General features: G+C 50.0%; 3 protein-coding genes across 10 annotated transcripts in view; 2 read left to right on the top strand and 1 right to left on the bottom strand.

Annotated features, from left to right (window-relative positions):
* The window catches only part of Slc49a3 (solute carrier family 49 member 3), a 14,179-nt gene extending 6,943 nt beyond the window's left edge, over positions 1-7,236 (top strand). For 6 of the 8 annotated variants that reach the window (XM_050155618.1, XM_050155615.1, XM_050155614.1 and 3 more), the window contains one exon: positions 479-6,710. In XM_050155618.1, coding sequence (XP_050011575.1) covers positions 479-765 — 287 coding nt within the window. In that variant the 3' untranslated portion in view covers positions 766-6,710. Of the gene's footprint in view, positions 1-478; positions 6,711-7,092 lie in introns of those variants that run through there. The other 2 variants (XR_007594219.1, XM_050155617.1) reach the window with 2 other exon arrangements.
* Positions 7,233-8,376, top strand: Atp5me (ATP synthase membrane subunit e). Its single transcript, XM_050155622.1, has 4 exons — positions 7,233-7,406; positions 7,627-7,681; positions 7,855-7,953; positions 8,287-8,376. Exons 1-4 carry the CDS (start codon positions 7,371-7,373, stop codon positions 8,310-8,312), a joined length of 216 nt encoding a protein of 71 aa, XP_050011579.1. The 5' UTR covers positions 7,233-7,370; the 3' UTR covers positions 8,313-8,376.
* A 1,602-nt stretch (positions 8,377-9,978) lies between these two features.
* Pde6b (phosphodiesterase 6B) overlaps positions 9,979-16,638 on the bottom strand; it is a 36,953-nt gene continuing 30,293 nt past the window's right edge. Inside the window, exons 13-22 of the mRNA XM_050155611.1 lie at positions 15,252-15,359; positions 14,905-15,014; positions 14,637-14,724; positions 14,099-14,199; positions 13,892-13,999; positions 13,490-13,553; positions 13,203-13,277; positions 12,248-12,331; positions 10,845-10,998; positions 9,979-10,040 (exon numbers count right to left, since the gene is read on the bottom strand). Of these exons, the coding sequence (XP_050011568.1) occupies positions 9,979-10,040; positions 10,845-10,998; positions 12,248-12,331; positions 13,203-13,277; positions 13,490-13,553; positions 13,892-13,999; positions 14,099-14,199; positions 14,637-14,724; positions 14,905-15,014; positions 15,252-15,359 (954 nt within the window). The remainder of the gene's footprint in view (positions 10,041-10,844; positions 10,999-12,247; positions 12,332-13,202; positions 13,278-13,489; positions 13,554-13,891; positions 14,000-14,098; positions 14,200-14,636; positions 14,725-14,904; positions 15,015-15,251; positions 15,360-16,638) is intronic.

Raw genomic sequence — 16,638 nt, 5'->3', positions numbered from 1 at the left:
CCCCCCCCCCCCCCCCCCCCCCCCCCCGTGACATGTTTTGAAATCCAGGAATATAGAGACAGATCTTAGAAAGGGGGCAGAGATCTTAAAGTGAAAAGGAGGGAAAGAGACAAAGATGGGGATAGAAATAGAAATTTACAGGAACAGAGAGAGAAAGGGAGACCTGGACAGATGGGGGGAGGTTGATCAGAGATGGACAGGGTTGAAAGAGACAGAGATAGAGGTTTTCGGATGACTGTGGTTAGAGACCAGAAGTACACCCGTGTCCCTATAACCTGTGGTTCCCAGCTGTTGGAACCTGGGTCTGAGAACATCCTGTGGGCTTTTGAGGCCAGAGACCAAGACTGTCTGCGGACCTCTCTGTGGTCACTGTCACTAGGGTCAGCTGTGTCAGGTCTACGAAGGCTTGCCTGTGGTAGAAGTTGGGAACCCTGACTGCCTGGGCAGTTGAGGGACAGACCTGTGCTTGTGTCTTTAGTGTCTCTGCTGCTGATGGCTGGCCTGTGTACCGTTTTCACCTGCGTCTTGGTGCTCTTTTTCAACACCCCGTATCGACGCCTGGAGGCCGAGTCTGGAGGGCCCCCTTCACCCAGGACATGTGGCAGGGAGCCAACGATAATAAGCTCCACCCAAGTGCCACCACCCCTTGAGACTTCTGGCTTAACACCTCCAGCTGGGGCCTTGCAGGAAGCTCCTTGTCCTGCCCCTCTTCCCAAAGGACACTCAGAATGGGCAGAGACATCTGGTAAAGCAGAGACTTGCTAGGGTCTCTTTGTCTGTGCCTGTCACGCTAAAAACTCTAACAGGGACACAAAGTCTTTAGCATACCTAGGGCATGACAGGATTGCCTTTTGGTCCTTAGGTAGACAATGATAGATTGAAAATAACTGCTGTTGTGTGGATACTGGTCAGTTAGGGTAGACCCTGGCCAAGCCAGACTTGTGGTGGCTGTTGCAGGGAGTGTCTGTTCAGGGGCCAGAGTGAGTGGAGGATTCCTGGCAAGAAACTGAGGGAGTTCTGGGGACCATGGCATGGCCAGTCTGAGGTGGACAGGTGTAGAAAGATTTTTGTCTTAACTGTACGACCAGACACTTAGCCTGATTCTAGGATAGCACAGAGAGGGGTGAGCTGGTCTTAGGGTAGGGAGCAGAAGGATCTCTGGTAGATACACCCCCTCTAATGAACACTCACAGGCAAGTTTGTGTGTCCCACTTTATTGAACTGGCTACAGCTTGCAGCCTGAAGGATGGAGAAGCTCATGCTGCCTCTTGCACGTGGGAGGACCAATAGTTCAGCATTTTGTAGTCTAGGTTGCCAGCCACATCAATGAAAGCAAACTTTCGCATCTGATTCTCCTAAAAGTCAGCCCAAGATGGGTAGGGTATTGGCGAAGACGTCAAGTTGGTGGGGGTGGGAGCGGGGAGAGACCAGGTTCCTGGGCTCCAGCCCAGACACAGTAAATTTCAGGCACTTGACTCCATTCAGTCGGTTCCTGATTCTTGGTTGACCTGTTCAGGGGTGGAAAGGGGCAGAGAACTAAGAACCCAGGCAAGGGAGGGGCTAGGGATGTATGCTAGGTGGGGTCAGAAGAGGGATGGAAGGAGTAGGTAAGACCAAGAGGGGTTGGGGAAGGGGAGGGGCTACTGGGAGTCCTGTCCTGGTGAAGGTAAGGAATGCATGGTATAGACAAGCTAGGACCTACACTTTATTCCTGACTCCTAGTCTGCTGCCTCTATTACTAAGCTAGCTAGTAGCAGAGTGGTGGTGTATACTTTTGGGGGAATGCTGCCCCTAGCTGCCCTCTGATATACTTGGGATTGCAGAAGCCATAGGGGTGGGGGTTGGGCGAACCTCATTTGCAGTCATCTTGTTAGCTTGGGACATCAGTAGACCTTTGATGCTGAGAGTGGAAAGAGACGGATTAGCTGCTCTGAGGAAGAGTGGAAAGTTCCTACTGTGGCCCCTCTGTGGGGAGGCCTGAAGATAGTCTGATGTGTACCTCCTACCAACCTGTTGTCAAAACCCAGGTGCCTAATGGTCCCTGGAGCCCATGGTGACTCACAGCAGGTACCTGACGGAGTGTGCTACGTTTAAGTCAGCCATCTATGAAAGGGGCTTAAGACAGCAATAGATGGACAATGCCTCCCTGGGTAATAAAGGGCCAGATAGCAGGAATAACCCTTCTCTTAGTTATTCCAAATGACTCTGCTCTTAGGGTCTCAGGGTGGCTATTTGAGGCCCTGGAATTAAGAGTTCAAGAGGGCCTGGTGAGGTGGACTTGGGCCCAGGCATGTCTCTTTTCAGAGTGGATATTCCCTAGCCCCTAAGCCAGACTCACTATTCCTTGTGGATGCTGCCCCTGCCATCAAGGTTGAGCACTTTGAAGGCCTTTAGGATGGTCTCTGAGAGTCCTATCTTGTCCTAGGGCATCCAGTGCTTAGTCTTGCTGTACCATCTAAGGAATCTTTCCTATTCCTGGGCCGGAAGAACCTCTGTTGACCCACATAGGTCGATCTGGCTTCCATTTGGGAACCAGGGCTCTGATGGTGAGAGAGTCTACAGAGAGCTAGATAGGCTGGTACAGCCCCTTTGGATGTCAATGTGGCGATTTCTCAGAAAATTAGGAAACAACCTTCCTCAAGACCCAGTAATACCACTTTTGGGTGTATAGCCAAAGGATACTCAATTGTGCCACAAGGACATGTGCTCAACTATGTTCATAGCAGCATTGTTTGTCATAGCCAGAACCTGGAAACAACCTAAATGCTCCTCGACCGAAGAATGGATAAGGAAAATGTGGTGCATTTACACAATGGAGTACTACACAGCAGAAAAAAATAATGACAGCTTGAATTTTGCAGGCAAATGGATAGATCTAGAAAACATCATTTTGAGTGAGGTAACCCAGACCCAGAAAGACAATTATCATGTGTACTCACTCATAAGTGGTTTTAAAACATAAAGCAAAGAAATCCAGCCTACAAATTAATCCCAGAGAACCTAGACAACAATGAGGAACCTAAGAAAGACATACATGGATCTAATCTACATTAATCTACATGGGAAGTAGAAAAAGACAAGATCTCCTGAGTAAATTGGGAGCATGGGGACCTTGGGAGAGGGTTGAAGGGGAGGGGAGAAGCAGGGAGGGGAGCAGAGAAAAATGTAGAGCTCAATAAAAATAATAATTAAAAAAAGACAGTGTCTTTTGGCCCAAGTGTGGGGGATACAGGCTGGAGTCAATCTAAGGACACCGTCTTCTGTGGAGGAAGGAGAAAGTTGAGGACTGTTTCTGTTCTCAAATATAGGGAAGGAACCCCCATTCCAGGTAAAATATAACTGCCTTTCCCAGCTTCTGAGGTAGGACACAAGGCTCTTGCGCCCCGCCTCAGGAATGTCCATGGCAGGCCACTGAGACAGAGAGGGCTAATTGCCAGCTGAAGTGACTTGAAGGTGAGGGAAGAGCTGGCATCTGGCTCTGAGATATGAGTAGGCCGACCCGTACACACTCTTCCAAGCCCACAGGGTGAGCCTAGGGGTAATGTGGAGGGGTGGGGATGCAACGGGGCACTGGGTTGCCTCTCCAGTTCCTGCCTCAAATCCATTCCAGTTTTCTAACCATCCTGAACACCCTCTGCCAGCTTTAAACAAACCAGAGTCTTGAGGAGCTATTCTGAGACCCCCGAGAGCAAAGTCCTTTAGTATAACTAAAGGAAACTAAACAAACCTACAGGTGGCCATAATACCCCCAAAATATGAGCGTGTGTCAGCATTTAGGGACAATGTCCTTGCTATACTTGAGGATAAGATCACACCTACTCAAGGAAGTGTAAGTATCCTATAGGTCCTCTTTGTCAATGAAGCTATCGCTGTTCTTATCCATGAGCGTGAGGACCTAGGAGTCGATGCCAGGCTTATTGCACTGCTGGTGTCCCAGCTTTGCCCCAGCTCCTACCTTTATTCCCACACCTGGCTCTGTTCCACCATAGGGACATACACTCTGAGGCCACGTGTCCCCCTATACCAACTGTATGAGGGGCTCCCAGGGAGCAAAGGCAGACTCACCTCCTAGAACTTCCAGAACTTGGGTCTGCTCAGAGTTAGAGAAGATATTGGAGGGTGCTCTCTGGGTATGCAGTGCCATTTTCCTTGGTATTCCTGCTGGCGTGAGAGGCAGGAACGCCAAGGATGAGGGCTTTGAAGCAACTGGGGGAACACTCAGGGACAACCCACGGTTTGGGAGACTTAACTCACACAATGGGGGAACTGTGGCACTGGAGGGTTCAGTCAGTCCACTGTGTCCAGTCCTAGAGGGCTCTGGGTAAATGGACTCCAAGGATGGACTCATGCATCCCATGCTCATACCCTCCCTCATTCTGTCCAGTTTGTTACCATGGCAACCGTGGGGCATGTACCTCTACACCCACACCATTGTGTATGTTCACATGAGCGCACACTTAAAGACACCCATGTATAAGTGAATGTGTGTATACACGCTTGGATGCTCCTGCCCTGCACCTCCCTGGCTGCCTGCTCATCATGCCTGAGTCTTTCCTGCCCAGGATCCAGCTTTTTGCTTGTCCTAAGATGCTGTCTGTCCCCCTAGGATAGCGCAGACTTTGGTTACCACTTCCTACAAGGACAGGCTGAGGACTGCCATCCCAGGGAACTGGACAGCTGCAGAGTAAGCCTAGGTAGCCTGGTGGTTACTCAGATACCCCGAATCTCGGCCTAGGCACCAGGAGGTTTTTATTCTGCCAAGAATGCTACATTTTCATGGCCTTGTGCCAAATTATTGGCCAAAGGCTGGGGGTCTGAGTCGTCCTAGGCAACTGGATGCTGCAGAAACTATAGGTACTGAGGATAGAGTGCTATCTGTTCAAGATCAGCAGAGGTGCTGAAAGGCTCTGGCCCAATAATCTGATAGCTGGGCAATCCTACCCTGGTACATTTATAAGCTGTGACATCTTCCATACTGTGCATTGTCAGAGGTCCTGTCCTGCCCCCAGGGTCATAGCCTCAGTCACAGAATTGCCTTCCCAGATGCTACCTCAGACCTCCAGGGGGAATTGCCAGGGGTGGGAGTTTGTTCAGGAATGGGAATGGTAGCTGAGAGTGAAGGGCCTCGATTGGGTTTAGCTCAGCTGCAGGAGTGGTAAGCTCTAAATTTGAGAGGGCCCCCAGACCCCAGGGAGGATCTTGGCTCAACCTGAGCACAGCACTAAAGATAGCATGTTGGGAATATTTAGATTCTGCACACAGCTGTCTTCAACAGGTGCAGAATTGTCCCAGTGGTGTCCTGAGCTGTGCGGAACCTTAACCACTTACGCTGTCCCCACAAATGATCCTGAGCCAAAGCAGATGCCAAGCCAGTCATCTGCATGCTGTGCCAGTGTGGGTGTCAGGTGCTTCTTCTGCCCCTACTCCTGCAGGTAGCTTCTGTGCACTCACCCCTCAGCCACACACCCCGTGGGCCCCAGAGACAGCTTCAGATCTGGAAGCCTGAGCTGCTCAGGAGTCTGAGTTTAGGTCTAGTGAGGGAAACCTGTTTGGTCACCTAAGGTTATCTAACCAGTTGCTTAAGAGCAGGAAAGGGAGGGGGCTCAGTATGCAGATGGCTGTGAGGGGTGAGGAGGTTTATTTGGTGCCTTGTAGGTCAGCGTGCCTTTGCAGCTTCCTCAGGGAGCAATGGTTCAGAAGGCAGGAGTCTGCCTGTCTCAGGCAGGCTTGGGTAGGGATGGGGGTGGGGAGCCAAAGATCAGACTTATCAAGGGCGAGAAAAGACGTGGCGCACCTGTGGCATATGGTCTGGGTATTTCTGTTCCCAGCTCAGGGAACTTTCTAGGATTCCAACAGAGGAGGCTCAGGGACTTGGACTCCAGACCAAATGCAGGCACAGTTCCAGGCCTTAGGGCAGGGGTTCCTCTTCTGACTGCCAGGATAGCCCCTCCACTCTCTGCAAGGATTCCTCCCTTCAGGATAGCTGAGCGCCTATTATGCGCTCTGAGGTTTCTCATTGCTACATTTTATCGACTTTATATTCACAGTTACATTCTCTTTACAAATAGAGACTAAATGAGGAGTCAGGAGAAGGTACCCTATCCCTGTGGACTGTGTGCTCTTCCAAGCCCTGATGCAATGTAAAACTGAGGAGGCTGACTCAATGACAACCTTAGGGAGACGTCAAGTCACTGCTGGGCATTGGGGTAAAGCCAGCCAATGGATGGTTACAACCTCGCCATGCCTGACTTCCACAGAGACTGCATGCCAATGGCGGACACAGCTGGTAAGGAGCTTGTCTGATGTTTGCCCCATGGCAGGACAGCTTCAATCTAGGCCAGTGCCTCTCAACCTTTCTATTGCTGCGACCCTTTAATAATCCCCCAACCACAAAATTATTTTCATTGCTACTTCATAACTGTGATGTTGCTACTGTTATGAATCGAAATGTAGCCAGCATGCCTTTAATCCCAGCACTTGGGAAGCAGAGGCAGGCTGATCTCTATGAGTTTGAGGCCAGCCTGGTCTACAAGAGCTAGTTCCAGGACAGACTCCAGCTACAGAGAAATCCTGTCTTGAAAAAACAAACAAACAAACAAACAAACAAAACGAATCATAATGTAAATATTTTTGGAGCTAGAGGCTTGTCAAAGGGATCGTGACCCACAGATTGAGAACTGTTGGTCTAGGTGGACACAGTTACTAAAGAGGGACCCACTCTGGGGACAGTGCCTGCGAAAAACCAGTTTGGGTGCTTCATAGTCCGTCCCCATGAAGCCCCGCAGAGAGGGTCATTAGGGATCCCAAGAGTGTGGGCTGAAAGACCCAGAGGTCAGCCCGGTTTGAATGACCTTCAACTGTAAGATCTCAAAACCTGAAGTGGCTCTGAGTGTGAAAACCCGGTTGCACTGGCCAGAAGGCGACGCATTCAGGGCAGGCAGTTGCAGAAAAGGCTTGGAAGGTTGAAGATTTCTCAGGCAGGACCAAAACAAAGTCTGTAATCTGGCCCCCACTCCCAAAGACCGCCCTGGGCGGATCTCCTGGGTGTGACCGTCTGTTCCAAGAGAGGAACGAATTGTTTGCTTGCTCCAGTTCAGAGAAGGTGGGCGACGGATTCCAGAATCGGTCGCTCATTACTTGCCAGTGCAGAAGTAACGTGGCTCCAAGTCTCCGCCCTCCTGAAGTCATCTAGCACACGCAGTCGCAATGACTTCGTAACCAGCTCATCGGGAATGCACCTCTACCCTCCGGCCACCAGGGGGCGCGTGTTCGCTATGGCGCATGCGCTTTCCTGGCTGCAGGAGGAGGCCTTTGCTCTTTGCCGAGTCTTCCGCCTCAGTTAAGCTTCCGGTGCGAAGGTCACGGACAAGATGGTGCCCCCAGTTCAGGTCTCTCCGCTCATCAAGGTGAACCCTCTTCACCGTCGCGCACGGTGCTCAGAGCCCTTGAATGCCCCTTGCCACTACCCCGACTTAGCATCGCCCACCCTCTCGAGACTGCTGGTTGTGGTCTCAAGGCAGTCCCGGGCCTGGCGACCCCTGCAACCCCCTGCCCTGTGCCCCTCTACCCGTACTCCTCCATCTCCGATCCCCTCGTCCTTCTGCTCTAACGTCTTTTTTCCTGCAGCTCGGCCGATACTCAGCCTTGGTCCTTGGCATGGCCTACGGTGCCAAGCGCTATAGTGAGTTCAGGGACCCGGAGTGCGGGGTTCGGGGTGTGTGGGATTGCCGGGCTTGCAGCTCCCGGGGAGGGAGACGATGCTTGGGCCACAGGGGAGCAGGTGGGAGGGAACAGCTGCCAGGAGATTCTGGGGTCGGCTTTTTGGGGAGGAAGTTAATTCCTTCCGCCCTCTAGGTTACCTAAAGCCCCGGGCAGAGGAGGAGAGGAGGGTGGCAGCGGAGGAGAAGAAGAGACTAGATGAGCTGAAACGGATTGAAAGAGAACGGGCAGAAGGTATGGCTTTTAGCTCCACTCCCCACACCCAGGTTTTCTGGAAGTAGCTGCTGTCCTCCGTGGAGCCTAGCGGAATGTGCAGGCCGGCCATGCTGCAGCATTGTCTTCAGAGAGGCTGCCAATGAGCAGGCCCTCTGACCCCTCTCTATTGACTTCCTGTAGATTCCAGTCAGGTGGAGTGGGCATTGCCCTGGGATGCAAGGGATGGTTTTAGTATCAAAAGTGAGGTTCTCTTGGAATTAGATTCTGGGTTTTTTATAAATGCAGTCCTGAAGTCCTCGCAGGAAGCCCGAGTGTGTATAACATATGACACTGTCTCTTCTCGATTTTCAGCTCAAGACGACAGCATACTCAAGTGAAGCGTCAGTGAGCTTGCCTTTCTTAAGTCGCTGAGGATGAATAAAGCTTTGTCGTGCGATGCTCCGGCTGCCTCTCTTTACTGCCTTGGTTGTTTGCTTCTAGACCGGCTCTGCAGTTGTTTCCTGGGTTTTCATGGGGGAGGGGGCGGTTTCAATGGAATTCGTGATCATTGCCTGATGTGGATACAAAGTGCAGCTTGGGAGGGTGCCGAGGTAAGGCCTAGCTGGGCTCCAAGGATGCCAAGGAAATAGTGGCTTAGCCGCCTGGATGCAGCTCACTCTGCTCTGAGCTCGACTGCTTTTGTCAGCTGCTCAGGCCCTGTACAAGGCTGGTGGGGGTTGATGCCTTCACAATAACATGGGTCTTGTACCACCCGACTCATAATTTCCCCTGGGTCTTGGAAGGTGGCCCTCCATCCGAACCCCTGGGTTCCTGTATCCTGGCCACTAGTTTTTTTCAACTTGACACAAACTAGTCATCTGGGAAACGGGAACCACTATCGAGGAATTGTCTAGCAAACTGGCTCATGGTTATATCTATGGGGTATTCTCTTAACTGATGGTTGATGTGGGACTGTCCAGCCCACTGTGGGTGGTACCACTCCTGGGCAGATGGTTTTGGACTGTGTAAGAAAGCAAGCTGAGCAAGCCAGTAACAGCATCCTTCCATGGTTTCTGTCTCTGTTCCTGCTTGAGTTCCCGTCCTGATGGTCCATCCTCCATGATGGACTGTTATGGAGATATGTAAACCAAAAAAACCCTTAACCCCCAAGTTGCTCTTGGTCATGGTTATTACAGCAACCAGAAGCAAAGCAGAAGTGTTACTGCTCCCTCAGTTTTATGCCTTGCACAGGTTTCATAGGTTTAGAGCCTTATTATTATTTTAAAGAGAGTTGAGAGAAGCTGCATATGTGTGCTTGAAAGCCCTGTATTTGGTATAAAAAAAAAAAGCAGACTGAGTGAAAAGCTGCTTCCCCCCTCCACTTCCCCGAAATGGTATCCCACTATCTTGGACTCAGGATTAAATTTGCCACCTCTTCCCAGTGCTGAAGTCAAACTGCTAGATGTATTCTCTTCCCAGGACTGGGAAAACAATTTCGCTGGGATCCCATGAGTTTGTTCTCTGCCAGATAGTGTGTGTCTAAAAGCCTAGTCTTGTGAAGTCCCACTGAACTTAACAACAAACAGCTGCAGTGTTTATAGCAGACAGATCTGCTGACTGGTTCCTTCAGGAGGATCCCACCCAGGCTTTCAGTACAGGTTATCCCCATTCGGGCCACTTCCATTGGATCTCAGCCCTGCTCACAGCTTTGACCCAGCAGAGCTCTCAATGGATCAAGTATGATGTGCCGTCAAGTGATGTTAGCAGATGGAACTGAATACCTATATGCACACGTGTGTACAAGAGTAGCGCTCTGACTTAAGTCAATTCGCAAATCCTTTTGTAAAGATCTTTGTGGGAACTTCATCAAACCAGATAAATACGGACTAAACCATTTAACATTCATAGCTGGCTTTAATTTGAAAAAAAAAAACCTTTACAATTTAAAAATATTCAGTTATATTTGATCTTTTTCTTCTGCTGTTTCATAATGTCTTATACCAAGCTGCAGAGTCGTCTCCAGTGGGTGAGTGGCAGGAGGGCCCAGCAGCCACTAGATAGGTTTTACAGGATACAGCAGGTTGAGGACTTGGGTGCTGGACCACCATTGCAAATTTCTGTGCCCACTGCAAGAGAAGATAGACTGAGTGGTCGCTTGGTCTGCCTTCTACACCAGGTGCCCTCTAATAGCGCCAGTAGGTTCTCCCTCCAGGGGTTAAACTGGATCTGAGAACAACCCAAGCGGATTATGCTGAGTCTCAGTGCCTGAGCCTCTCCGGTCACTGCGCCCTGATTACTTTCAGCCCTGACCTCCCATGACCCAGAAGCTGCCTTATTCAGTGTGCTCTCTCAATGGCTGTGGAGAACCCCAGGCCCAGGGTAAATAAACCCTGGAAAAGATAATATCACTGGGATTTTGATCTGGGGTGCAGTGGGTTGTTAACTGAGTCACAGGATACAGGTTAGCACTGACAATTTAACTCTTGCTTAGCTCACTGATTTCGTTTTTGCCTTTGTGTTGTGTCTAATTCAGATTTGCTCTTTGGTTTCTGAGGATAGTTTTGGGGGATTACAGGCATGTGCTACCACACCTGGGAACAACTACTTATTGAAACTGCCTTATTCAGTGAGCTCACTTCTCATGTATAGGAATATAGCATTCCTGTCTGAGTGAGAGAACATTTCGGTCTGATCTGTTATCTGCATGGCATGAGCAGCTATGCCCCTTGAAGGACAGGAGAGATGGATGGGCATTCTTTGGCTCCAGAATCTCAGCCTCAGCTGCTGGGCTATATGAATTAGCCTCCCTTTCTGACTCCTTGGTGATTTTTTTTTTTTTTTTTTTTTTTTTTTTTTTTTTTTGTCCCATGTTACAGCATTGACTCGGGCGTTGACTCTGAGCCCATCCCAGTCCTCTGTGGGGTCCAGACCTTTCTTGGTTGCTGTTCTGTCTTCTTCCTTCTTTTCTTCCTCTAGGGCCTTGACTTTGGCCTCATACTCATCAGCCAGTGCTTTCCACTCCTTCCTGTTATTCTGCAGCCGGTCATACATGGGCAGGATCTCTTCATGAAAGCGAGAAAATTCCTAGAGGGAACTGAGAAGTCACTGTGCTGTCCCCTGCTCCTGGAGGGCTCAGATAGTAGCTCTTCAAAGGTCTCGGGCTTCCCTGCAGCAAGCTCAACAGACTGAGGATGCTCTCATATCTGTGATGTATTTTATTTTAAAAGTCATAAGGACAGTGAAGTGAGGCCCCACACTCCCCGGCACTATGCTTGTAAGGTGACCACTACTGATCCCCAGGTCACACGAGCTGTGGCTGCACCAGGCCCAGCGTGAGCTTGGTTCCCCACCCTCAGCTGTTCCACGTGGGGCTGAACCCTACACGATGTCACATAGAGTCGATCAGCATAGGAAAGAACCACTGTAGTCTTCCCTTTCCAGAGAGTCCCCAAGGAGGAGGGCAGATAGGAGCTTGTGTGAGAGGGAGCTGTTGGGTGGATGTACTTCTGACAGAGACCTAGCAGGATGAGCATCCCAAGAATAGAGCAGGGAATGTCAGCTGCAGCAGGGCTGGAAGCTTCAACGAGCCCTGGAACTGCTTTCAGGTGATGCAGATGGACCGAGGAAGACAGTGGGGCCTCCAGGGACCCCCTCTTTCTGCTTGCCTGGCTGCTTAGGATTGGCTTCACCTGGAATCACACAGTGTCTGCCTTACAATGTGGGGTCCGTTACCACGGAGGACAACCAGAGTAGGTGGAGCTGGGGTGTCATGTGCACCACACAAGGACACTGTAGTCAGGCCTATCTTTCGAGTCTCTCCAAGTTCCTGCCTCATGTTCTACAATCAATAGCAGAACTCAAACCTTGGCATGCATTGGTGCCTGATCAGCTAGTGGGAACACAGCTGCTGTCGTGTTCTTCAGGTTGTATTGGGGTATGCCAGTGGAGACAGACTCAGGCTCACCTCCACATTTTCACAGAAACCTAGTAGGCAAGTTGCAGTCGTTTTCCTGAAGACAGTGTGCCCATTGTGAGTAGTGGCACTCTGAGGCTGGGATCTTTAAAGTGAGACCTCAGGGTGAGTAAGGACCTTCTAGGGGTGCACTAGGTGCTTCTGAAGGACATTCACAAATTTTGGGACAGACCATTGGCTGGGAGGTTGAGATGGGTGTTGTGATAGGGTAGAAGGACAAGTGTATTGTACATCATACCTTATCAGATAAAGGTGGAGACCACAGAAATGTCCCCGCAAGATCACAGCTGGGTCCAGCCCATTCCCTACCCATTCTCGGCCAGTCCACCCCAGGCCACATAGAACAACTCTGTTGCGCACCTTGTACACGAAAGTACATACAAAGTCAATGAAGCCAACTTGCAGCTTTGGGAGCTCAGCTGCTTTGTTCCGGTCCATCATGGGCTTGTGGAGGAAACACAGGAAGATGAAAAGGATGCTGCTCCCCTCTATGAGACTTTTTTTTTTTTTTTTTTTTTTTTTTTTTTTTTGAGACAGGGTTTTTTCTGTGGCTTTGGAGCCTGTCCTGGAACTAGCTCTTGTAGACCAGGCTGGCCTCAAACTCACAGAGATCCGCCTGCCTCTGCCTCCCAAGTGCTGNTTTTGAGACAGGGTTTTTTCTGTGGCTTTGGAGCCTGTCCTGGAACTAGCTCTGTAGACCAGGCTGGTCTCAAACTCACAGAGATCCACCTGCCTCTGCCTCCCGAGTGCTGGGATTAAAGGCGTGCGCCACCATCGCCCGGCTTTCTATGAGACTTTGTTAGCTGAGTCTGAACCTTGCCTAAAGCCCGCTCCAGTCAGGTTTCACATTAGAGCTGGCTTGGGAGATAAAGCCTTCGCCTCCCATATCCCCAAGTGGTCAAAGCACACCTATGTAGTTCCTAGTTCATGTGTGGAGAGATACCATCCCTGGTGTTAGCCGTGGGCCTACCCCTAACTGTAATGGCCTCATTGTCTGTCTTGCCATGGACTACTGCCTCTACTCCTCCCCTTTTTCCTAGGGTTGCCCTTCTCAGAGTTTCTGTCCCTAGACTGCCCTGCCTACTGTACATACAGTGCAGCTGCATAGGCCCTGGAGACCCTTGCTTGTGGGCTGCAACCTGAATATTCCAATTTTTCATGATTTCTGTTCTACAAGCCAAATTACCCCCTGTTCACGCCAATGACCCCTCAAATCAAGGTTAAGACTCCAGGACCTTAAACTCCTAGGGTCTGGAGCACTACCAAGTGTTCTAATTCACCTGTCAAGACAGAAGATTCTGGAAGCAACACTCACAATGGGTTGTTGATCCAAGACCGTCCTTTCCAAGTCCCCTTGTTCCCAGAACTCAGCAGCCACCAGAAGAGCGACCTGAGCACACACAAAGGTTATAGTGGGGTTCTACATTCAGAGAAGCAGACCCTCCCCCTTGAAGCTCTGCAGGCAATGTCTATATGGTGCCTCTCACTGTTGTACCCAGAAATCACTTCAAAAATCAACACTATTTCCCTGTAGCTCTGTAGGTGAAGACCCAGGATGGTCTCTGAAGGCTATTCTGAATGCAGATGGTCATCAGTCCTGACCTTGCTCTGGACTTCCCAGGGCTTGGTGATAGCAGACAGGTCACATGCAGTCATCATCATGGCCCTGTGGACAAACAGAGCAGACGACATGTCCTTCTGAGAACAGAGTGAACACATTTTCTCAGCATCTCTGAGACAGTCCTGGGGAAGGTGCTGGGCCTGAGTCACCCACCACCTTGTAGGCAAAGAAGGGGAACTCTGAGGATGAAGCAAGAGATGATTAAGGGTCCTAACAAAGGCTATCTCAGTCTGAATTCTGTGCTGGCGTCCATGAATCTCGGGGCAGATTGAGCCAGTGCCTTTGTTCAATTTAGAGAGAACTACTCTTGTTTTGGAGTCTCCTATCCCTGGGGTTAGGGAGGTCTTCAGGGCTAACTGGCCAACAGTAGACCTGTTACTTACATGACTATCTCCTTTCGTGTTGTCTCTAGGGATAAGTACTCAACCCAACTCTTCTTGTCTTCATAGTTCTTGGACTCATCCACAATCTTCTGGAACATTGTTCTTTTCCTGGTCCCAGAAGGAAGGGAGGAGGAGGTGACAGATTGGTCATTGCTGTCTATGTCAGCTGAGGGCTCCGCCCAGACTCCTGCCCTGATGCGTTCTTACTTGAAGTAGAGGGCCAGGTCCGTGGCAATGATGGCAATGTCCATGAGGTGGATCACATGCTCGTGCTGACGCCGGTTCAGGTTCTGGTAGATGTTCAAGCTCTGTGGGGACCACCAGGTGGTGTCGGGTTGTGGCAGATGTTGCCTGTGGTACCCTTGGTTTTGACTCTCAGGGTCTGCTCTGTCTACTCCCCTCGCTCTAACCTGGCCTTTATTTACATGATCCCAGATCAATACTGACCCCAGATCAATCTTATGGCTACTTCTCCGTGCAAGGATAGACATCCTTGTCCTCCTTTGGTGTCTGTTCTCTTCCTGGGAGTGTCCTGGGTCAGATATCTGTTCATTTCCATGGTCTGTTGTACCTACTAGTGGGCATTCCTGGCAACTGCCCCTTGAAGCAACTCTACCCCCGTGGGAACATCTCTAGGTAGGAGCCCTGTCCCGTAGCACCTCACACTGGTAAACCCACACTTCCCCGGTCTCCTGTCTGTCTGCCACAGCCCAAAGGAGGACATATCACCAAATCAGGAACAAACCTCCTCTGCCAACAGAAACTTCCCAAATTCAAGATGGTGCCGTTCTAGAATTGAGGAGCCATGTAACTTGGCTAGAGGATTCTGGGATCTGTTGCGTATTTTGTTTAAAAAGAAGACACAACAAAAACAATGTTAGAAGGCACAACAAAAACAATGAGGTCTGGCCCACCTGGCACTGTACTGATTGCCAGACTGCAAAGACTGACCCTAAGGGAACCTGATTTATGGTTTACCACGCCACCACGAGCCTACCCTCCCCATAGCCTACTTCATCTGGTACAGGTTGTTGGTGCCACGATGGTCGATGTCATGACACAGGCCAGCAGTAACCATGGCAAAGGCCTCCAGGTCCGTGTAATAGCTCTTCAGTTTGCCTGTCTGTGGGGAGAAGTCCAGTTCTGGGTCCTGCCACTGACCCGACTCTTTGACTCCAGAAAGCAGAGGTAGAAGGGAATGTGGGCCTAGCCCAAGCCCATTCTTTTGCCCACCCAGGTCCCCTCCACCCATTTCCAGGACTGGGTAAGAACAGTGAGTGTCCTTAGACCTGGAGGAAGTTAGCTGTGGTCTTTGCCTCAGCCCATGGCTCATCTTACCCCATCCCGTTTACATACATACCATGAGTAGTGTAAACATGGTCTGGGCTACATTGAACCCATGGCGCCAGTTATGGTAGGTGATTCTCCGGTAGGCTTTGCTGACAGAGAACAGGAACCGCACCAGGACCTGGGGGAACAGAGGACATGTAGGTTCTGGAAGTCACACCACATGAGAATCCACCCAAGCCTCTCAAGCTGCTTGCAGTGGAGCTGGTCATACCTATTCTCCTACTTCTATCTTGTTGGCCTCACAGCCCTTGCTCCTTGTCCCCTTTGGCCCCTTCCTGTTTGGGAAGGGCTCTCATGCAGTAGAGCTAAGCATAGCTCCAGACATTAGAAATTTGATGCCTCTGTCTCCATGGCACAGACCCACAATAGAAAGAGGACCCTTGGGATGTGGGATACTTTGAGAGACAAACAAAACAGAAATATCTTTTGAATGGGTCAGATGTGTGGTCTATGAGCAGGAAGGTGGATCACCTGTACATTTTCTTCAAGAAAGAGAATGCAGGCTAAGGGAACACGCTAATATTTCCATTATGATAGTTAGGGTAAATAATCATTTGGAAATATTTTTATTCTGGTACTGTTTTTAAAATAATTTTCTGTTCTATTTCTTGTAGAATTTAGTAAAAAATTCTTTCTGAAACACCAGTCTGTCACTCTTGTTTTCTGGGGAGCATGAGAGATTATTTATTCTTCATGTGGGCTGTGGGGACACAGGTGTGGAGGATGGATGCATGACAGAGTGAGAAGCCCAGGGAGGGAGCAGAATGGAGGGCTCTGAGCTGGAATAACCTTCCTTTCCTCCCAGCGGTGATCCCTGAGGAGTCTCCTATAGGCAAACCTAAAGGATGCTATGCACTTTCTATTCTAGCGAGCATCTGCTGCAATTCCCTCAGGATTCTATGACAAATTTCCTGTTTCCCCTATGATGCCACAATAAAAATGTTGTTTGGAACACCTAATAAACAAACTTTCCATCCATCCATCCATCCATCCATCCATCCATCCATCACTCCATCCATCCATCCATCAATCCATCCATCCATCCATCACTCCATCCATCCATCACTCCATCCATCCATCACTCCATCCATCCATCACTCCATCCATCTATCACTCCATCCATCCATCACTCCATCCATCCATCTATCACTCCATCCATCCATCACTCCATCTATCTATCCCTCACTCCATCCATCCACCCAACCATCCATCCATCACTCCATCCATCCATCCATCCATCCATCCATCCATCCATCCATCCACCCATCCATCCAATCACTTATTCTAGGTACATTTGCTGTGTATATTTCACTGATTCTATGATAAGCATGTTTGCCACCAACACTGTCCGTGGGACCCATGGACCACCCCCCTCCATCACCCCATGCCTTTCACCT

The sequence above is a fragment of the Alexandromys fortis genome, unplaced genomic scaffold, assembly GCF_014885135.2.
Source record: "Alexandromys fortis isolate MF-2015 unplaced genomic scaffold, M_Fortis_MF-2015_v1.1 scaffold_87, whole genome shotgun sequence".
Lineage (NCBI taxonomy): Eukaryota > Metazoa > Chordata > Mammalia > Rodentia > Cricetidae > Alexandromys > Alexandromys fortis.
This window is presented reverse-complemented; position numbering and strand designations above follow the sequence as displayed.